Source organism: Rhipicephalus microplus, chromosome 8 (genome assembly GCF_043290135.1).
Source record: "Rhipicephalus microplus isolate Deutch F79 chromosome 8, USDA_Rmic, whole genome shotgun sequence".
NCBI lineage: Eukaryota > Metazoa > Arthropoda > Arachnida > Ixodida > Ixodidae > Rhipicephalus > Rhipicephalus microplus.
In genome coordinates this window covers 20,868,718-20,892,611 of record NC_134707.1, presented here as the reverse complement: position 1 = coordinate 20,892,611, position 23,894 = coordinate 20,868,718, and the positions used below count along the sequence as shown (strand labels likewise).

General features: G+C 40.7%; 2 protein-coding genes across 7 annotated transcripts in view; both read right to left on the bottom strand.

Annotated features, from left to right (window-relative positions):
* Positions 1 to 1,914, bottom strand: part of LOC119164233 (uncharacterized) — a 30,489-nt gene extending 28,575 nt beyond the window's left edge. Inside the window, exon 1 of one of the 4 annotated variants that reach the window (XM_075871261.1) lies at positions 1,720 to 1,914. In XM_075871261.1, the coding sequence (XP_075727376.1) occupies positions 1,720 to 1,783 (64 nt within the window). In that variant the 5' untranslated portion in view covers positions 1,784 to 1,914. The remainder of the gene's footprint in view (positions 1 to 1,719) is intronic. The other 3 variants (XM_075871262.1, XM_037416382.2, XM_037416383.2) reach the window with 3 other exon arrangements.
* A 6,959-nt stretch (positions 1,915 to 8,873) lies between these two features.
* LOC142768414 (uncharacterized) overlaps positions 8,874 to 23,894 on the bottom strand; it is a 28,407-nt gene continuing 13,386 nt past the window's right edge. For all 3 annotated transcript variants that reach the window (XM_075870384.1, XM_075870386.1, XM_075870385.1), the window contains exons 8-11: positions 22,516 to 22,602; positions 22,010 to 22,087; positions 15,269 to 15,346; positions 8,874 to 9,002 (exon numbers count right to left, since the gene is read on the bottom strand). In XM_075870384.1, coding sequence (XP_075726499.1) covers positions 8,986 to 9,002; positions 15,269 to 15,346; positions 22,010 to 22,087; positions 22,516 to 22,602 — 260 coding nt within the window. In that variant the 3' untranslated portion in view covers positions 8,874 to 8,985. The remainder of the gene's footprint in view (positions 9,003 to 15,268; positions 15,347 to 22,009; positions 22,088 to 22,515; positions 22,603 to 23,894) is intronic.

The window sequence follows — 23,894 nt, the reverse complement described above, 5'->3', positions numbered from 1 at the left end:
GTTTTCAGACGCGTGCTGAGTGTCTTTGCGCAATCTCATTGAAAGCATACTTAGCCTCTGAGATTCATTGTCCAGATGCTTACTGGTTTTACGTAATTCGGTCGCTCGGTGTTATTTGGCAAATAAAAAAAAGAATATAGCAGGAACATGGAAACGCGCATGTGAATACTACCGGAGAAGTCGCTGTAAAGAACTGTATCCCGTTGAAACTGTTAGCACAGTGAATGTAACTGGATGGTATAGCAAATGGCAGCTGGATAAACAGCTGCACACGATCGACACCCGCAACGTACATAACAATACATAACGTTCCAAATCGTTAAACGCCAATCACGTCACCACTACTTGTGGCAATGCGTTCTCGCAAGGGCAATGTGCTTGCGTACATTGTAATATTTCCGATGTATGCAATCATCACATCACTGTCGCATAGGGTACTGCAGTGCTTCTTTCAGCTAAAATAGTGAAAGCTTCATGAACTACTCTCAAGAGTGTGGCGTGCTTCTTAAAACTGCAAAGGAAGAAATTTCTATGCAAATACTTCTTACTTATAAGCTTTTTACGTTCTCAAGATTGAAGTGGTTGCAGCGTTATTTAGACACTTAACTCAAGATCATGAAGTAGAAATCGCCAGTAAATTATTGGAAGAAATAAATTGTAGGTATTTCACAGCATTCGCTAGCATAATTCAAGTCTCATTCTCTATAACATAAATACAATTTAGTGTATAATCTTTACTGGCAAACATCAACTACTATGTAGATGGAAATAATTTTTTTTGCGCAATAAACCCTATTTTCATATTTTGTCAATTCCTAGTCAACAGAACTGACCTTTTTGGAAACATAGGCGTATCTTTCACTAATTATATCACAGACGTCATCAATGTCTTCTATATTCACAAAAATGTGAAATTGTAAAGTGTCAGACACATTCTCCTAAATAATTAACATGTATTTTAACTAATTAAAAACTTCTGAGCATTCATTATGTGGGAAAAACCAGTAAAAAAGAGTCTTCAGAACTTTTTTGCCCTTCAAAGCATTTCCAGGTTCTTACAAAAAAGAAAGCAAGTCTTGTGACAACTCTTGCTTTGTATATATATATATATATATATATATATATATATATATATATATATATATATATATATATATATATATATATATATATATATATATATATATATATATATATATATATATATATTCTTCAACTTTTCAAATACTCGCCGTAGATTCTTATAATAGGTATAAGCATTGGAAATTTTTGTTTAGAGTTTCTCTTCTTTTTTCAGTAAATTATAGAAAGGCTTTCACAGCATTTCTGAACGAATGCCTTGTAACTCTTCAATACTTTCTCCCTCGGCTCTGCAGGCACAGCGTTCTTTTCCGTGGAATATATTGAGGGGCTAGTTTTTATGGATATATTGCGTGTATAGAAACGACCAAAATTGGACTGAAATAAAGCAATGTCAGTCTAGAGCACTTCAACACCCCTTTGTCTCTAATTAGCACTGTGATAACCAAGATACAGTTGTTTATTTATTATAAAATGTGAATAGTTTTGCTCGAGTACTAGCAGAGAAGCTTACTTTTTGCACACATCCACGCACAGTACAATCTGAGCTGAAGCCTCGCATTCTTCTAGTGCAGACAATGTTATAGAAAGGCGCTTGCAGTAGAAGAGGGAATGATAATTAATGTGTATGACACTTACCGTAGGCAACATTCATGAGCAGAAGGAAGGTTAGGCATAATTGTAACAGAACGATTGCCTTCATTGTTGCTGGTTCGTTTCTAAGCAGTTTAACGTGATGGCTAGTAGCTTTGACTCTCTCACAGAAAACTAATTCCCGGTACCAAGTCTGCGTACCTTCTTTAAGGTATTGAGTACCCGAAGCTTACGAATTTTATACGCAGGGTCTCCGGCTTTCTCATGGGAATCCTGTACGTGGTACACAACCGCAGGATGAAAACAATGCAGGCGTGTCATCTATAAGTGTCACATATGGCATCTCAATGCAACAAAGTTGTGTACGAAAACAAATGGTATATATTTGGATCTAAACAGAAACAAAGAAATGCCATACGATAATCTGCCAGTAGAAAAAACAAACATGTTTGCCTGTCACTCGTAGCGGTGCAATCCAGACTTCTTTTTTTAGGCTATGTTGCGATTTGAAAGCAAAACTACGGTGATAAAGGCTTCATGATCTTGGTCAGCAGATTACAGCTCGTCAAACGGTGGCGCAGTTTTTTTTTTATTTTCAAATAATGTGCCTATCGTTGGCTACAACCTGAGAATAAATACAACCTAAGTACGCAGCTGTCAATGACGAACCCGTAAAAATTTCCTCAGATGTCATATTCAATTGCATTTGAGACGTGCTTTAGACTCAGTTGGACTCAAACTGGCGAAAAATTTCCGGGGCCGAGCTCACTCGTACTCACACCCGCGAAAGCAATCTTCGACTAGACTGAGTTGGACGCAGACTCAAAAAATTATTACTCACCCGGACTCACTCATACTCACGACTTGATAAGAGTCTCAATGAGCCCGAGTGAGTACACTCATAAGTGTATTTGCCGACCTATGTTTTTATAACGATTACATATTATGATGTGTAAAAGATTATTACTAACCTCGAAATTGTTGACTTCCGGGCCCAGAACAGAGTCTTCCAAGCCTCTCCTTTCAAAAGGAAAGAGTCCTAAAAGAATACCGTGGCCGAGATACTGGCGTCATTGAAGCAACTACTCACAAAAAGTCAGTTTCAGAGCAGGAATGTGGCAATTAGTGCTAATATTACAGAGTACACTCTCAACAAAATACGGCTAGGTCTCCTTGCACTCGCACATGAACATGCGGTGGGCGACATGATGTTGCTGTCCTTTGACCATCCGTAATAATTGTTCCTGCAATCGCCAAAACATATGTGTTTGGCTCGAGCCCAGTGTTACACTGTTGTTCGAATGAAAGCTGATTCCCTTTGCAAACGTGGTAATTTACAATGTACAGTATATGTATAAATATTTGCACGAATATGATCCCCATCTCCTCACAATGACTTAAACACCTCTTATCTCCTGAGTTACAGACTTGTTGTCGTACAGTACTCGAATATCAACAATGATGAAAAGCTATTGAGTGGATCATGCACATTTCAAAAAGTGTGTCCTTCGTAATAAATATTTCAGTTTTACAATACAAAGCAATATTGGTCAGCTGTTACTCATACATAATCGATACAAACCTGGACGCTATCTGCTCGCCAAACCAGGATCAGAGAAACCAACGCCCGTAGTTATTCTTCGTCTCAGTGAATCGAGAAACCTTCCACCTAACAATGCATATTGAAACGATGTCTCAGAAAACAATGGACCGATTTTTCACGAAAAGTCCATTTCAAGGCAAAAATGTAGCACTGAAAGCACTGAGTGTGATAAGAAAAGATTAAAATTAAAAGGAAGTAAGGCTAGGCCTACTTTCACTCGCACATAAACATGCGGCGGGCGACATGATGTTGCTGTCCTTGGTTATCATACATCATGTCAAGGTGATCGCGATGGTGCGCTTTGAGCATCCGTATTAATTCTTCTTGCAATGCAAAGAGCATACATGTTTGCCTCAAGCCTTGTCTTACAGTGTTGGTAGAATGAAAGTTGATTCCCTTTGCAAACTACGTCGTCATTTGCAAAGTACGGTGAGTGATTTCGGGTGATCATATTTGTGCTAATTGCACGAATGTGATCCCCGTATCTTCACTAAGACTCAAAGACCTCTTATGTCCTGAAGCTACAGCATTATTGCCGTAAAGTAGTCCAGTATTACCAAATGCTGAAAAGCCATTTATTGTAGCATGCACCTGTACAAAGTGTGCGTCTTGCAAAATAAATGTTTCATTTTCTCTATAAAAAGTAATATTAGTTGACTGCCACTTGTACATAATTGATACAAACCTGGAAGTTGTCTGACTGCATAATCAAGATCATAGAGGCCAACGCTGGTATCCGTTCCTCGTCTCAGTGAATCCAGAAACCTTCCACCAAACAATATACATCAGAAAAGATTCGTTGAAAGACACATCGCTTGCAAGTTACGTAATGAGTCCTGCACATACTTGTTGACCGAAAAAAATTGAATGAGCAATCGATTCTATCACACAGTAAGAAAAGTTTATAAAATGCCAGGTACCTTCAATATCGATGTTATGTGACATCTGTGGAGGGAAGGTGATTGTGTGGTATCACACTTTCGTGTCATTAGAAAGCAGATATATGAGACTCAATATTTAAGGTTCCCAGAAAAATATTGACGCATGTCTTGCACAGAAATGACAGTTTGGAGAGAAAGTACACCTATATTTATTGTAACACTTCCCTAGGTTTGACTCGCCAAAGTCGCCCCTTAAAGGGGCCGTGATCATCGTCTCCGGGTCCAAATAAATTTCTGTAGTTATTCTGCTTGCCGCCCCGCCACGGTGGTCTAGTGGCTAATGTACTCCGCTGCTGACCCGCAGGTCGCGAGATTGAATCCCGACTGCGGCGGCTGCGTTTCCGATGTAGGCGAAAATGTTGTAGGCCAGTGTGCTCAGATTTGCGTGCACGTTAAAAACCCCAGGTGGTCGAAATTTCTGGAGCCCTCCACTACGGCGTCTTTCATAATCATATGGTGGTTTTGGGACGTTAAACTCCACATATTAAAACGTTACACTCCACATTTCACTGGGACGTTAAACTCCACATTTCAGCCTTTGACTAAGGAATTCCACCGCAATGTGCGCAAGTTTTTTTTGTACCAAAACCACGGATGCAAAGCGTATCTAATCTGCCGGTCACATATGTGCAACCTCTACCTCACCATATCAGATTTACGTGAGGTGGTTCTAGTAATACAGTCACGAGAGAAACATCCTTCATAAGCTCTGTTTGGTCTCATCCTAAAACCTTGCCTAGTGGAACCGTCCATGCTTTCCTCTTCATTGGACCAAGGTCCATCGATGAATCCACCTCCTATTTATTGGCCTGTTCAAATTGCTATTAACTTTGAAAACGTATGCTTATTTTCATTCAAGAGTGTGCAAATTGTTTATTGGAGGGAAGCAGGGCAGAGTGGTTCAAAAGTAATTATTTTTGATGTAGTGTATAAGAAAGCATCAGCCCCACTCAAAAATATGTGGCCTAACAGCGCCAACACTATTACTGGTAGTTTGCAGCCCCGTCATGGTGGTCTAGTGGCTAAGGTACTCGGCTGCTGATTCGCAAGTCGTGGGATAGAATCCCGGCTGTGGCGGCTACAACTCTAATGGCGGCGGAAATGTTGTAGGCCCGTGTGCCCAGATTTGAGTGCACGTTAAAGAACCCCGGGTGGACGAAATTTCCGGAGCCCTCCACTACGGCATTTAAATCATATGGGAGGTTTAAGACGTTAAAGCTCACATATCAATTAGTACTGGTAGTTTGCACGCAACAGTCTGAGACTTTATGCTCCCACATACCTTTTGAAAATATTATGACGATGTTTTCAATTGATTGTGAATATATTATTTTGTGAAAAGCGTGAACTAGGTGTTAGATATGTCACCACAACTTTTTTAAGTATTCGCTCGGACAGTTTGTTTTGATACTGGCTTAACAACTCTACGACCTGTGTCTACCTAGGAAAACGACCTCTACGTTGTACAAATGCTCGGCATCCTGAAAAATACGCCCCCTCTTCCCCGAAAGAAATCGTGAGGAAGTGCGAATCAATTGCGTAGCGTTTATAACGGTGGTTCGCACTTAAGAATTCAGAGTTAGAAGAATATTGTTTTCTTTTTTTTTACATCGTGCTTCCCATGACGCCATCCGCCGCACGTGGTATTTTCCTGTCGCGAAAAACACGATAATCTTTTCCAGCTGTTGTAGCTAGCATGCTCAGTCAAAAAATACTACGAAGTGAATAAAATGAACAGCGTTCTCGGCTCGGCGTCGGAGTTTCCCAGCGGCGTCTCGAGCACACACTTCCGGATGTTCTTCAGAGGCACCCAGCCAGCGAACGGTTGAGAGTGAGGCGCGAGCTGACGGGAGAGTGGGGCGCTAGGAGGAGAGAGGGTAAAGAGCGAGATAAAGAGCGGAAAAGCACTGTACCTACTCTCCTACACTCTCTCGCACCACATGCTTCGGTTTCTAGGGGCAGAGATAAGTGCTCACGCCCACACCTGTTGCTATGGGAGAGAGAGTGAGAGTGGAGAGATAACACCTGCCCGCGCGCGGACACCGCCGCGGACGCCGCAAAATAGCTTAAGAAATGCATTCGTATTAAGATCATGCTCGACTGCCACAATCGATCAGGAATATTTGTTTGCTACTAGCATTTCTCAATTACTTTCATGTCTGCGAGCCCTATTTTTTTGTTTTATAAGATCAATTGTTTGTGTAATAATCAAATTCAAGTGTTATTTTGAGATAGTGACCAGTAACTAGCAAACAATACACGAGAAAAATACATGCTTTGCAAAAGTTTACTAGCTTTTACAGCGAATACACTAATGCCTGAAATGTCGAAAAAAGAAGACTATGTTTTCGTTCGACCAATCAGGTTTAAGCTGTTCAGCCGCGCCAATTTTACTCTCCGTGCATGTCCATGTGAACCAACGCAACTCCTATTTATCAGATTTAAACCCTTTCACCAACGTTTGTGCGCCTGTTGTCTATGATCAAAAAAAGAGACGGAAAAGGCGGATTGTAGATTCTTGCTTTCAAGATGCATCACACGAGCAATTTCAGCTACGTTTTATTATCAGTGAATAAGCAGAGACCTGCTTTGACTATTAATTACTTAGCGTTTGATGAAGGTACAGAAGTTATGCTTCACACAATTTTTTATATTCATCGGTTAACAAGGAAATGAGCGAAATTATTGTTAGGCGACTTGCATAGGCATAAACCATAAGCAGTAAGTAGGTTACGTCAGGGAAGCACTTTTTATTGCTTATACCAGGAACTTGCCAAAAAATTACGATAATGATGTCGAACACAACAAGGCTCTTCACTTCTTTTTTTAACCTTCTGTTTCTACGAGCTCAGGTCGAGCAGTGTCAGGCAAACACGACAGTGTCTTTTCGAAAGCAAACCTATCCGCCTGTCTCCCAGATGTCAAAAGCATGTCCAGCCACCTGTATGAAGATGCTCTCGGTGGAGTGTTTGTATCACACGTAGAGGCCCTTCTTCAAGGTTTCTTGTCATCATGCCGTACAAGACTACCTACGAAAGACCAGACAATGTGGTCGTTGTTCAGTGCGGTCCGCACTCACGTCTTCTGAATAAGCAGAAGCCTTAAAGCTACAAAAAGGTGTAAAACAGAAAAAAAAGAGGTCAGGCAACAGATTGTGTATAAAGCAACGAAACAAAAACATGTTGAGTTCTCGAACTCAACGATTTCTTTGTTGACGAGCGGTTATGCTTTGCTGACAATTTCGCAAACTTACAAATTTTATATTTGGCATTGAGGGTCATTTGGTTTTGAGTTCTCTTCAAATTTGCCTCTCGCTGTCAAACAACGTAACGTGATGCTAACCTTAAATAATGGGATAAAAACTCTATAGAAGGCTTAGAAGTGTGGCGGTTTCGGCTAGTTGGTATGACATGACGATAGTTATAACACGAGAACAGAACGACGACAACAGGACAAGAAGGAGACGAGCGCATAGAAGACGTTGGTGACGAGCCTGGTGACGAGACCATGACAGTTTTTTCGCCAACAAGGAAGTTCTTTTCTGAGTTTTTCGTTCACCTTTCCAGCTTTGGGCAAGAAGCAGTGTATGAGAAGTTTTCATTCGTAGTTACTACTAACTGCCGTTGAAAATCGGCTCCAAAATGAGTGGCACCAAGATTGGATGAGAAAATGCAGGAACAAACATTGCACTGCTTCCAATACTACAGCATACCTACTGACGCAGCTCCTATTTATCTCATGGTTCTATGCTGCTCGCGGGGAAGACATACCATAATTTTTTTTTCACTAACTCACATTGGCACGCATGGAATTGCCTTGCAAGTAATTTTCACTTACAAAATGTGGGCCACACTTAACTACGTATATACCCGCTTTCTGAAATTCATCACGCTGTGAATGCAAAGCTTCAAACACAGGAAGCGAAAGAAAGAAAAATAATGTGAAAAAAGTACAGCGTCAGCCTCAATTTTTCACGCAATATTGCAACAGGTATCACGCCGTGTGTCATTCTCATCAATCTGCAATACTCTAACCCCAACATGGGTCAATCTATTTTTTGGAGGCCAACATTCAATACGTTCATGCTTTATATTCTTCTCTTCGGCAGAATTTGCATTGTGCAATATTTTTTTTTCTCATCAGACGCGGACATACCACAGCTTCGTAACCTATAGCCACTACTCCGACATTTTAGAACTTTATCCGGACTGCCACAATCGCAGTGATTTGAACCACATGCTCTTGAGGTACCCCTCTAAAAAAAGTTACAAGAGATGCCGTAGTGGAGGGCTCCGGAAATTTTGACCACGTGGGGTTCTTTGACATGCACCCATATCTAAGCACACGGGCCTATAGCATTTCCGCCTCTATCGAAAATGTAGCCACCCCGCCGAGATTCGATGCCACGACCTGCGGGTCAGCAGCCGAGTATCTTAGCCACTAGACCACCACGGTGGGGCGAATTGTGACTTTTTACTTCCTGGTAATTTTTTTGGCAGATGTTTCATTTCATAAAACTCTATACAACCAGACATTAGCTCAATGTAGCTAGTACTTCTGGAAGCACAAAAATTATTGTGAGGGTGTACAGTACTTCTGAATAAGACTGTGCATTGAGTGTTTTTCCAATGATGTTTCGTTTAAAAAACAGCATGTACAAATTCGCTTTTATTTAACGTTATCATCGGCTCTCTTTGAAGCTTGTGAGACCGTCGGTGATAGCGTAGTTGATCACACTCGAAGAAGCGAGCCGAGCTGTCTTGGTCTTCAGCGTATTTCAAAGCCTGGAAAATGAGAGTTCATTATTAGGCTTAAGCAATTGCTTCACCAGTTTGGTATGTTTTCAGGCAATACGCAGCAATTTTTTAGATCATTGTATTAGTTCGTATCCTAGTCTAGCTTTTATTTCACAAAAGTAACTCTGTAGTAATCTAATCATTTTTATTTTCAAGCGTAACCACTGCGCCCCTGGGACAACTATTTTAAAACGCACATTCCGCGCACAGTTCATCGGATATTTGAAAATCGATTCTTTATGTTGTACGAAAAAATACTTATAGGCTCATGGATATTCCTGACTCTTCAGGACTGTGAGACTCCCAGCCGCAGGTCTTAATTTGCGGAAATTTTAAGTCAAATTTCACCCGCTTGCATAATTTGAGAGCTAATGCCCATTGCCTACGCTGAGACACAAGAACTACTGAAATTTATTGATATGTTCATTGTTTGTACAGAGCGTCTTTGTTAAAAACTACAAATACAAAAACCGGTAATCCGTACTCCCACCTTGATCCCACGTATCAAGCCAGCAAGTATTTCTGCTCCTACATACATGCATCGAAAACAAAAGTCGTTGACAACCACCAACCAACCTTCAAGTAATGGGCCAATTCAGGCTTTGCTGTAATAGTGCTCATATGTGGATGTTTATTTTTGCGACTACGCTAAAGTGTGAAAATAAAGAAAATTTGTTTTCTGATTGCCGCTATGTAAGACTTCCTAAATAGTAACTATCATTTATGTAAATGTATGTAACTCATTTGTTGAGTAGATGACACTATATTAGAACCAATTTGCCAGCAAAAGCAGCGACAGCAACAAAATGCGCAGCTGAAACGTTACTAGTTTTTTTCAACAAAAAAGAAAGTGCATACCACCTAAATATCACAGCTAGGGTCTCCAGTGCAAATAAAGGATGACGTTAAGCTTTGCTCTCTGGTACTCTTAAGATGATCGTAAAAAGCTAATGTTCTACGCATCAAATTGACCTGACCTGGTCGTATCACGCTAATACGTTTTCAAATAATTACTAGTTGGGAATTTCGTATCATACGGTTTACAGATGCCCTAAGATACAAATGCTCATAAGCACATTACATATGCTCTAGGCATACACCGATGTCAATGTAACATGCCCGCTGGAAACCTCCAGACACTTTAAAAGGTTTGCTATTTTAGTCAGGTGGCAAATATTTTCCCACATAATTTTGCCAGCTTTCATGAAAGATTGAGCTGACATGCCATTTACTAGGCGCTGAAAATTCCTTGCGTCATAAGGCGTACAGACAGTGTGACTTCGCGTGACATCAAAATGGCACCATAAAACATGTAATGAAAGTCTTACCGACAAAAAAAATACACAAGCTTGCATTCGCAAAAACTACATAACAGCGGAGCTGGTCGATATAAGTACGAGGCTTTATCGCCTAAAGCTTGGTCATATCGCGAACACTACGCTTGAAACTTAGTTTAAAGTAGGTCGAAGTTTTCTGCTTTTTTTAGCTATTGTATCTGTGACTGCAACAGCCAAACAGCTATAGATGCAAAGCTGCACATAAATAGCAGGTACACCCGCTCTTTTTGTTCATGTCAGCGCCTTTTTTGTTCAAGTAGGGTGGATAGAGTTGCCGCCATTCATCTCATTACCGCTCTACACAGCACCAAGTCTCGCAATAGGCAGCGTCTTTTTACGGGTAAGATTCTCTCTTGAATGACTCATGGCTATAAGCTGCCTCAGAGAGAACGGGCATGGCTCTTTTGTAACAATATCAAGGGCATTCACATATTAAGCGTGTCTATATAAGGCATCTAGTGACCAATACAGTTCGCAATTTTTTTTATGTGTCAGTTGCTTCAACGTGGCTCCTGCGCAGCCGTTGTTATATGGCACATGCGCGGATTAGTATGATGTGACATTAGCTGTTGTGTAGATAAACTCGGCTGGTTCCGTTGCCCAGCATGATTTGGCAGCGCTTTCCTCGTTGTTACGGCTTCAGGGCTTGCAGGGCGTGGCATGTGGGCCCAGAAGCGAGCGCGGTAGCGAGGGGAAGAGAGGTCAGGTGGCGCCCAGCTGTGGCGCTGGGGGTTACTAGGTAACGGCACAGCTAAGTTTCTTGCGGGGAACAACCGCTTTTCTGTCGTAGTTAACAGAGATATCTCTCATACAAGCACCGGTGGCTTTTATTATTACTTTTCTAGGAAAGATCGATTATTGAGTGCAAACTTCGAAAAAAAGTTTAGTTCACCCGAAAACGGTTAATCACTAACTTACACACGAAACACGCCGCCGAAAGGGTGTTTAGGTCCGTCAGAATTGAGCATAAAAGAGTGGCGTTTGGCGTTTATTTAGTAACCGAGAGATGGGCTTCGAAGACATCCACTCACCACGTGGCATATTGAATTACGGTTATTTGGCTTCATTAGAGACGATTTTACGCAGTTGGTTTGTTTAATTAAAACTAGATGGCGTCACCGTGGTCATCCTTTACCATGGACGTCTCAATGCGGTGGCCTTTGGCAGTGCTGCTTGATATGACTTCATGCTAGACTCGTTGTCTGCTCAATACAGTTTATAAATACACACCACAGATAACTGTGGCGCAAGTGTCTGTGAGAGATGCAAGGCAGGGCGCTTCAGCAAGCATAAAAATAATGAGTAATACTCAGATTTGTTAAATCTTTCTTATTTCGGCTCCATTTGGCTGCGCGTTGCCTCAATACACTTTGCCACTTAACGATGTTCCGCAAAGATTCAGCAGTTACCCTCCACCATCTTTACCTTTTTAGGCTCACCAATTCAAATCAGCTGACGCAGTTCACAACGGCACATTTTTTTATTTGAAAACAAATCCAAAACACAACAATGAACAGTGCCACAGGTGCGTTCAAAGCGCACAAGCATGAATACTAGACAAATCAATGTACTACGTTCCCATGGTGGCTGAACGGTTGCAGCAGCTGAGTTTCCTACAGTTAATCAAAAAACTATATGCGTCCCGGTAGCGTCGACGCGCACTCGAGCGAAAACAAGCAGATGGCAGGGGCGTAAAAGTAAACAAGGCGGCACCTTGGGGTGAACTTTCCTTCTACTTCGAACTTATCACGTCGTCTTCCTGCACTGTGCTGGTTGTAAGTTGAAAACCTATGAATTTATTCACTTTACTTTTACGTCTTGAAGCTTCTAGAGCATTGTATTCATTGGTATTTGACAGTGTTCTCAATATTCCTCCTCAAGATCTCGAAGACAAGGCGAAGCAATATATCTAAATAGACTTACTTAGAGTAATAAAGAGAGAACGTACGTGATTCTTTGTAGCCTGCGTGATATCAGAAGAAGCGATAGTGGATTTCGCCATTACTTATTGCAGTGAAGACAGTGCACCAGTAGCAAGAGTCGGTTCATATTAAAGCGGGTGGTCACATCTGCGGGAGTCTTGCCATGATGCCTTTAAAGAGCCTAAATAATTGCTGTAGTGAAAAATAATGGCCGGGATTGGAGCAGTACCTACCGTACAATGGAGGCTGTGACTGTCATGTTACTAGGGGCATGATGAGCTATTAACACTAGGGAATACAAACAGCAAAGTCTATTGCACACTAGTTACAGCTCTTCAGGTGAGTACACCTGTCCAGTGTAACAAAATTACTTTAGTGGCACGTACAAACAATAAAACATGGACACGTTGTATCCTACAGCACTGCAATATTCTCACATATCGCGAATTAAATGAAAAAAAAACACGGAGAAAATTAAACCTAGAAAGTGTAAAGTATGGAAGTACGTAAAGTATGTAAAGTATTTAAAGTACGTTTCTGAAGAAACGCAAATTTTTTTTATCTTTCACAGTGACTTTTAAAATAGCCGTAGAAGAAATTCAGTATTTCCATTCCTGACCCCGCAAAACCATGTATGCCACCTTTTGATAAAGGCTTCTTCGCCCTGAGTTTCCTTCTGTTCAGCAAGATACCGAACCATGTTCAATCTAATCTTCTGAAACGCTGTGCAGACTGACAGTCGTTGTGGTCGTCGGTGTGCTTCGGTTAAACAACGCCGACACCACCAAACGAACGTCGTGACGTAGAGTACGAGTTGTTCAAATAAGCCCCTTTTGCGCTGTCTCCTCGAAATAACTGACACTCTGAATTCACGCCTCACGACGTGCCACACACCTTCGGTCGCTACATATTCAAGCACCGTACGAGAAATTGTGCCACTTTGCCACAGTTAAGGTTGTGATCATTGGGTACTACATCCCACTGTGTCAATCTCTGAGGAGTTGGCAACCTTTTGATAAAGGCTTCTTCGCCCTGAGTTTCCTTCTGTTCAGCAAGATACCGAACCATGTTCAATCTAATCTTCTGAAACGCTGTGCAGACTGACAGTCGTTGTGGTCGTCGGTGTGCTTCGGCTAAACAACGCCGACACCACCAAACGAACGTCGTGACGTAGAGTACGAGTTGTTCAAATAAGCCCCTTTTGCGCTGTCCCCTCGAAATAACTGACACTCTGAATTCACGCCTCACGACGTGCCACACACCTTCGGTCGCTACATATTCAAGCACCGTACGAGAAATTGTGCCACTTTGCCACAGTTAAGGTTGTGATCATTGGGTACTACATCCCACTGTGTCAATCTCTGAGGAGTTGGCAACCTTTTGATAAAGGCTTCTTCGCCCTGAGTTTCCTTCTGTTCAGCAAGATACCGAACCATGTTCAATCGAATCTTCTGAAACGCTGTGCAGACTGACAGTCGTTGTGGTCGTCGGTGTGCTTCGGCTAAACAACGCCGACACCACAAAACGAACGTCGTGACGTAGAGTACGAGTTGTTCAAATAAGCCCCTTTTGCGCTGTCCCCTCGAAATAACTGACACTCTGAATTCACGCCTCACGACGTGCCACACACCTTCGGTCGCTACATATTCAAGCACCGTACGAGAAATTGTGCCACTTTGCCACAGTTAAGGTTGTGATCATTGGGTACTACATCCCACTGTGTCAATCTCTGAGGAGTTGGCAACGAGCCCTACCGCCGCAATCGATGAATTTTGCGCGTTTAGATAAAATGCCTAATGATTGAGAGTACTTGGTACTCCACGACAGAAGAGAGCAGAAAGCCGTCCAATCAATTTGACCCACCGAGAAAGGTTTCCACGAGAAATCTTGAGTTGTTTGTTTCTTTTTAGAAACAGCGTTTTCTTCACACGCCCAACGAGTTTAACGTGAAAATTTTTTTGGGTCAGATAGTGCTCAGAGTGCGTCTTAGTGCAACTAGTTTTCTTTAGTAAGGCTTGAAATGAAGGCCAATTTATCTGGAGGTTACATCACCGATACTCATTTCTATGTGTTATTTTATGGTGAACAATGATTTTTTATATATAACGTAGCATTAAGACTAACAGATCAAAGTCACTATATCTCTAAGTGAACACCACTAAGAAAGAACACGTCTCCGAGATCTTTTATGGGCAAAACCTGGCTTTATTGCTGGCAAGCCATTGTGGGAGGTTCCACTCCAGCAATTTTTTAGCATTGTTAGTTGGCTTCAAACCCTAGGTGCAGGGGGTTCATAACACAACATTCAAAAGCATACTTCATAAATTCGGAGTAAAATAAAAATAGCGTGTATTGCTGAGACATAGTACATGCTAAAGAAATGGAATTGTCTTAACGTTATCAACTCTTACGTGATTACATGAACTATCTTTTGTGGCGCAAGCATGCGACTTGCTTACACCTTACTCCAACCACCAGGTGTAGTACGGCCACTGTCACTTCATTGACCCAACGCGTTGGCTGGAGCAAATGGCTCGGAGAAGGCCAGTTGCGATTACACGATCAAATATAGCAGCACCTCTGCTCCTCTGGGGAAAGTTGTCATTACTGTTGAATTATTTTATTGACTGCCTCTTGCTTCGCTGCCAACTGACCTAGGAACGCTGACTTCGTGTTGCAGATACAAGTATAACTGTGTACTGCAGGAGGGAATTTTATGCTTGATTTCAGATAAGAGCAAGGTAAAGATAGCAGTCACTCTCTGCACCGATACGTAGCCTGTGCACTATATATACTACTACCTCTATATATGTGAAGTTGAGCGAAGCGAGCGTTCGGAGAGAACACGGCTTAAGCATCGAATGTCACGAAGAGAATTCCGCACGCCCGGAAGCATGATATGGCTGTTTGAAATGTGGTCGTGCACATATATACTTGTGTGAATTAGTAGCAAACTGTAAGGCTAATGGTGAACACATACTAAACTGTTACTGACCTTCGTTATTGTTCCCAGTGCGACGATGATTCAGACCAGATGCCACCTTCTGCAACATATTGTTCACCAATCCGGCACCTAGTGGTCAGCAAATTAAAAAATATACAAGCAGACATTTGAAGTCACTTCCAAACAAATGCTTGTCTGGAATAGTTAGCGTCAAACGTACCGCTCAAAAGTATGTGAGCAAGTTCTGAGTAGTAAACTATATACGAGTCGCGTACTTCTCATAAGTTCAGCTTCATACCAGCGAAAGACGAAAATGTGGTTTTCAAAAACACTCGGGGGCATATAGTTCACTACATCATATAATTAGGTGTAACGTCCATTCAACGATGAAATTTCAAATGCCAGAAACAAAAAATTCTACAAAATGTGTGGGGTGAAGGTACACGTCATGTTTTGGCTTGCTTTTAAGTTCGTCTGTATGTTGCGGGTGTGTTTCGTGGTCGTATTGAATTGATGGCTGTATTTTTATTCGTGTAGGAATATTGCTAGGCTAAACGGTAATAATAGACAAGAGAAGAATCTTGACACTTCTAACAGCGTGGTATTAAAACTATATATATATATATATATATATATATATATATATATATATATATATATATATATATATATATATATATATATATATATATATATATATATATATATATATATAATATATATCATCAGCCTGACTACGTCCACTGCAGGACCAATGCCTCTCCCGTGTTCCGCCAGTCAACTCGGTCCTGTGCTTGCTGCTGCCAATTTATACCCCCAAACTTTTTGATCTCATCTAACCACCTAACCTTCTCTCTCCCCTTAACCCGCTTGCATTCTCTGGGAATCCAGTTAGTTACCCTTAATGACCAGCGGTTATACTGTCTACGCACTAGATGCCCGACCCATGTCCATTTCCTCTTGATTTCAACTCGGCTATTCTTAACCCCAGTTTGTTTCTTAATCCACTCTGTTCTCTTCTTGTCTTTTAAGGTTATACCTACAATTTTTCTTTCCATTGCTCGCTGCGTCCTCCTCAATTTAAGCTGAACCCTCTTTGTAAGTTTCCATGTTTCTGCTCCATAACAAAGTACCGGCAAGATACAGCTGTTATATATTTTCCTCTCAGGGATAGTGGCCATCTACCAGTCATGATTCGAGAGTGATTGCTAAGTGTGCTCCACCCTATTCTTATTCATTTTTTACTAAGATATTTATGCTTAATTTCTTATTGACTCGTTACTTTACACTGAGCACTGTGTTATTTTGGTGGGTTTTGGGTTTACAGGGGGCAGGCGCTTTGTCAGGCTTTTATGCCTTTTCGCCGGTCCCCTAGGCAAATTGTACCTTTCTTTTTTTTGCTTTTGCCTGAAATAAACTGCAACTTCAACTTCAACTTCATTTAGTTACTTCAATTTCGTGGTTCGGCACCACGGGTATTTCCTGTCCTAAATAGACGTAGTCATTCACAACTCCAAGTGCAAAATTACCTATCTCAAAACGCTGTTGTATTCCGAGTTTGTGGTACATTACTTTCGTTTTCTGCAGATTAAATTTAAGACCCACCTTCCCGCTCTCCTTGTCTAATTCCGTAATCATAAGTTGCAATTTGTCCCTTGAGTTACTCATCAATGCATTGTCATCGGTGAAGCGCGGGTTACTAAGGTACTCTCCATTAACTATTATGCCCAACAGTTCCAATTCTAGGCCTCTGAAAATCCTCCTGTAAGCAAGCGGTAAATAGCATTGGGGATATTGTATCCCCCTGCGTCACACCATTCTTGATTGGTATTCTGTTGCTTCCTTTATGAAGCAATATCGTAGCAGTTGATTCACTGTATATTTCTTCCAGGATGTTCATATATACTTCATTGACGCCCTGATTACGCAGTGTCTGCATGACGGCTGATATTTCTACTGAATCAAACGCCTTCTCGTAATCTATGAAGACTATCTGTAGTGGTTTGCTATATTCTAAGCATTTATCTATTGCCTGATCGATAGTATGAATGTGGTCGATTGTTGAGTAGCCTGTTCGAAATCCTGCTTGTTTCTTTGGTTGCTTGAATTCTTTATGTTTTTTTTTACTCTGTTAGCAATTACCTTTGTAAAGAGCTTGTATACTACGGAGAGCAAGCTGATCATCCTGTAATTCTTCAAGTCCTTGTCATCTCCTTACTTATGTATTAAGATGATGTTAGCATTCCTCCAATACTCTGGTACTCTTCCCGTCAGGAGGCACCTCGTACACAGGGTGGCTAGTTTTTGTAACACAATCTGTCCCCCATCTTTCAGCAGATCTGATGTCACCTGGTCCTCACCAGCAGCTTTACCTCTTTGCATGCTCTCCAAAGCTTTTATGACTTCTATCATTACTGGTGGGGTGTCATCTGGGATACTACTAGTTCTTATAGTATTAAGGTCCGTGTTGTTCCTGCTACTGTACAGGTCCCTGTAAAACTCCTCCACTATTTTAGCTATCCTATCCATAATGGTAGTTATTTTGCCTACTTTGTCACTTAGTGCATACATCCGATTTCTGCCTATCCCACGTTTCCTCTTCAGTGCTTTGACGCTGCCTCCATTTTTCCGAGTGTGTTCGATTCCCTTTATGTTATACCTTCTTACACCGAATATTTTACGCTTATTGTTCAACTTCGAAGGCTCTGCCAGTTCTATTTTGTCTTTTGTGCTTGATATTTTTATGCTTTCACGCTTTTTAATGAGGTTTCTTGTCTCTTGGGACAGCTTACCAGTGTTCCGTCTAAGTACCGTACCTCCAACTTTCACTGCACACACCGTAATGATACTCGTCAGATTATCATTCATTGCGTCGACGCTAAGGCTGGTTTCCTCGATAAAAGCCGAGTACCTGTTTTGAAGTAAGATTCTCAATGCCTCTACTTTCCCTCTCAGGGCTAGCTCATTGATTGGCTTCTTGCGTATCGGTTTCTGTCGCTCCTTTTTCAAGTCTAGGCGCATTCAAGACCGTAGCATTGTATGGTCACTCCATTGTACCTTGCCAAGCACTTTCATTCACATCCTGCATGATGCCTGGGTGACACTCATTATAAAGTCTATTTCGTTGTTATTTTCGCCATTAGGGCTCCTCCATGTCCACTCACGATTTCCTCGTTTTCGGTAGACGGTATTCAAAATCCATAAATTATTGCGTTCTGCGAATTCTACTAGTAGCTTTCTTCTGGCATTTCTAGTACCGATACCATAATTTCGCACTGCCTGGTCTCCAGCCTGCTTCTTCCCAACCTTCGCATTGCAGTCTCCCATGAGTACAGTACACAGTGTTTTTATCTTACTGATTGCCGATTCCACGTCTTCATGAAAACTTTCAATTGAAATGACATCATGGCTTGATGTAGGTGGGTAAGCCTGTACCACCTTCATCTTGTATCTCTGATTGAGTTTAATTGCGATACCTACCACCCTTTCATGAATCCTATAGTATTCTTCTATGTTGCCAGCTATGCTTCCGTGAATAAGGAACCCCACTCCCAGTTCTCTTCTGTCAGCCAGGCCCCGATGGCAAAGGACGTGCCTATTCTGTAGCACCGCTTAGGCCTCATCTGTCCTCCTACCCTCACTGAGCCCTATTATATCCCATTTAACACCCTCCAGCTAGTCGACAGCTAGACTTGCCTCACTGGATAATGTTCCAGCGGTAAACGTTGCCAAGTCCAGGTTCCAATGGCAGCCTGTCTGGATCCAGAGATTCTAAGCACCCACTGTGTCGTTGCAAATGTGACCGCCGCAATAGTTGGTTGCTTCGCAGCTGCTGCGCTGGGGACTGAGGGCCGTGATTTATTTGACGTATGCAACGAGAGGTAGTGGCCAGATGATGCACCAGGGTGGCCAATCCTTCTCTGGTGAGGGAGTGCGTTACCGGTGGTGGTTACCGGTGAGGCCACACCCCAGCCTCTTAATGCAGTTCCATAGCCACGCGGATTTTTTTTTTTTATTCCGGTTGGGAACTGCGCGATTTGAACCTTGGACCTCTTGCATGCGAGGTGGATGCTCCAACCACTACGCCATCGCCGCTATATATATATATATATATATATATATATATATATATATATATATATATATATATATATATATATATATATATATATATATATATATATATATATATATATATATATATATATATATATATATATATTGAGATCTAACAGACAGTAATACCAAGTAATGTACAGGGGAAGTTATAGAATGAAAACCAATGAGATGTAAAGATGTAAATAAGAAGAAAGAAAAGTGGATGAAAAAGTAATTAGCCATGAGTAGGAATCGAACCTACGACCTTCGAATAACGCGTTCGATGCTCTAACCACTGAGCTACCACAGCGGCCTTCCCTCCATCCACTTTTTTGCATTTATATGTGAATTTAGAAGTAGGAGGGACAGTCAGCGCCATCTATAAGCCAAGCGACGAGTGTGAAAACACTCTTTTATGCGCATGTTTGGCGTCACGTAGCACGTGAACTTATTATGAGCGGGCAGCTGATTAATAGTCCCTCGTATACAACCTAATGACACCAAGTCTGCCAGTACGAGACCCTCGTTTAATGAAATAAGGGAAAGAAGTGTATACCTAAGGGCTCGTTTTTCCGTGTTTTAACACTATATTAATGAGATCTAACAGACAGTAATGCCAAGTAATGCACAGGGGAAGTTATGGAATGAAAACCAATGGAATGTAAATAAGAAGGCTGGTTATTTTTTCATCCACTTTTCTTTCTTCTTTTTTACATTCCATTGGTTTTCATTCCATAACTTCCCCTGTACATTACTTGGCATTACTGTCTGTTAGATCTCATTAATATTGTGTTAAAACACGGAAAAACGAGCCCTTAGGCATACACTTCTTTCCCTTAATTTATATATATATATATATATATATATATATATATATATATATATATATATATATATATATATATATATATATATATATATATATGGACAAGTTTTTCCACTGGGCCAAACGTACTTGGGAAGAGAAGAAACACAACTTAGCGGTTGTCCTAATTTTATTACCAACGGTTTCGACCATTCGATTGGTCTTCGTCCAGGTTTGCGAACAAGTTCATCTGTTCGCAAACCCGGACGAAGACCGGTCCACTGGTCGAAACCGTTGGTAATAAAATTAGGACAACCACTATGTTGTGTTGCTTCTCTTTGTCTCTCTCGCTATATATATATTATATATATATATATATATATATATATATATATATATATATATATATATATATATATATATATATATATATATATATATATATATTCAATCGAACGCGTTATTCGAAGGTAGCAGGTTCGGTTCCTGCCCACGGCAAGTTATCTTTTCACCCACTTTTCTTTCTTCACATTTACTTTATAATTCGGTCTAACAACCTCCCCTATGCTTTTCTTGGCATTATTTTCTGTTAGACTTCATTATATTGTGTCAAAACACGGAAAAACGAGCCCTTAAGTATACACTTCTTTTCCTAATTCATTAACGAGAGTCTCGTACTGGCAGACTTGGTGCCTTAGGTTGTATACGAGCAACTATTGGTCAGTTGCCAGCTCGCAATAAGTTCACGTGCTACGTGACGCAACACAGGCTCATTAAGAGTGTGCCACACTCGCCGCCATGGCTACAGATCGCACTGACTGAAACTCTCACGTTTAAATTCACATATATACCCAATAAGGTGGCTGGGAGGATAGCCGCCGCGGTAGCTTAGTGGTAGAGCATCGAAAGCGTTATTCGAAGTTCGCAGGTTCGGTTCCTGCCCACGGGAAGTCATCTTTTCACCCACTTTTTTTTCTTCTCATTTACCTTACAGTTTGCTCTAATAACCTTCACTATACTTTTCTTGTCAATATTGTCTGTTAGATTTCATTAATATTTTGTCGAAACATGGAAAAACAAGCCCATAAGTATACACTTCTTTCCCTAATATATATATATATATATATATATATATATATATATATATATATATATATATATATATATATATATATATATATATATATATATATATATATATATATATATATATATATATATATAAATGTGTGTGTGTGCGTGTGTGTGCAATTTACGCACTTTTTATATAATGAGATACCTTTTTTACACCTTCACAACGTAAATTCATGAAATTTTCTATATTTGTATTAGATTACAGTGCACGAACAAGAATTATTCTTGCCGCGAGCTTTATGATAAACATAGCTCTCATTTCCTTTCATACGCAACGCAATACTTTCACTTGCTTTAATGTTGACGTAACATTGCTGCATTTAATTTTAAGCTGTATTGTCCCCTTTGCTATGGCTAAATTACTTTTTATTGTGGCTGAAATTTTTTAGGTTATTGTCAATGTAATGTTTGTGAGTTCTTTTTATAAACGTGCGTGGACACTTTGCATTTTTTATATAGCTGTTATAGTAAATGAATCAAAGTTATAGGTAAAAAAATTTAGGCCAGAAGGCGTTTCATTGTCGGAGCCCGCACTGTATCATGGCTATGTTTGATAAATTTTAGGAACATATTAACACTTCAGTATTCTCACGCACTTCTCAACCTCTTTTCGGCAGTAAAAATAGTCAAATGCCTTTTTTTCAAGAAAAAAAGCTAGTTGTCCTTACTTTGAATATACTAGCGCTAAATTTGACGTGCGCATAATAAAACACAGAATATACAAGTGCTCATCGCTTGAGTTGCAGCAATCTCACCTGAAGAATTAGTGTTAGAAGCACTGCTTGTTGTTCCTAAGCTGCGCAAAACATGGCCCAAGAATCCAGTTTCGTGACCTATAGATAGCCATTGCAACATCAAAATATTCAATCACTGATTATTCTTCATTGAAAAGAGGCTAAAATACAATTCTCACTGTTATTAGTTTTCCCAATAAAAGATTGTGATCCACAGAAGTAGCTCCGAAGAAGGTGTTTCATAGGTGAAATTAGGCTATTTCAAAGAAGTCTGACGCGCAGACAGTGTAGGTTTTGTAAATTTGTGGGGTGCATTTACAACTACTGTATGATTTATTACTGGTTGAGAGAATACCATAAAAATAAACATCAAACTATTTTACATCTTATTCCTCACGTCTACGTAAAGAATTGTTTTTTCAAATATGTTTAGCGTGTGTGTAACGTTCAGCCTAAAAAATTCAAAGTACTAGTGCAGTAGTGTTTTCATTGAAACAAAAACGTGCAGATCGAAACCTTTTACTAACCGCCGGTAGGTCCACCCGGAGTACCAGGAACTGATGAGCCGAAGCTTTGGCCGGCACTACTGAGGACACTGTTAAGGAAGCCTCCACCTTCCCGGTCCAACAGTGAAGAGCGAGAAAGAGAAGAAAGCTCAGTCATTCATGGCAGAATGAATATCAATCTTCTTAGACGAAGCTGTATGCATGCTTTAACTGAGATTCCTCATCTACTGACTGCCTACAATTGATACGAATTCCTAATAGTTTCACATCTGATTGGTGATAGCTGAAGCCTATGGTGTGGTTATATGGGCGGTCTGTTTACCACGAGCAAGCTCCAACTAATCTTCTTCGCAGTTGTGATACAGCACTGTGAAATTTATGTCTTTTGTTCGATTCACCAGCGCTGTTTAGAGTACACAAACACTAACGTTCATAATGTCCTCATCGCCAGTGTATTAGCTTTGGCAACCCTTTTTACCAGAAGAGTGCATTTGAGCAACAATAAAACTTTTCTTGGGCCTAGTTGGCGAAAGGCATCTATGGTGTAAACTTTAGCCATGAAGAATAGAAAAGACTAGCAGTGGTGGCTTCTGCGTCTTCTTACACTGTCTCTTCTATTCTATGAGGTCTGCCTAGTTTTGCGCATGTATTTACACTTTAGATGCACCCGACCAACGCAGCAGTGAAGTCGACATTCCTAACACTCCTGAACCACCGTGGTTCCTTAGCTGCTTGTTTGTGGCGCTGCTATAAACTTAAGGAGCCATGTTCGAATCTAGGACACAGGGATCGCATTTGCGCAGAAGCGAGTTTCATATAGCACATCAAAGTATACTTGTGGAGAAAACTAGACAAATCTAGAAAATAGGCCAAGCTAGCCATAACAAGCCTTAATTAGTTTGTTTATCTGTAGTACAGTCATTAGAATGTTACTTGAAAGCAACTTTTACGTTGCATGAGGAGATTCAACGCACAACTTTCGAAGTACGACATGTGTGAGCTAACACGGCCACGAATACACACCAAAATACCCCATGAAGTGTGGCATGAAGTGCTTGTTGCCGCAACTAAGCGGCAAGGCATCGGACACCTAATAAGAGACTCGTGGCTGAGCTACCACTTCCGCTTGTAATAAGCACACTTGGGCTTTTTCTTTCACTGAGTCACTTGTGAAATTTTCTAGTCGCTTTTCGCGTTTTTTGGTGCTTGTTGGCGTTTTACCATAAAATATGGTTATTGTAACGATCATCACGTTCATTAAAAGTACGTATGCGAGTAGTTGAATGAAGAAGTCAAACATATATGGAAGGAATAGACATGAAATGTTAATCATGCTCTGGCGAAAATGGATTATACCGGAGGGAGACCAGTTAATTTGCGCTTTGGTTCCTAGTTTAGCA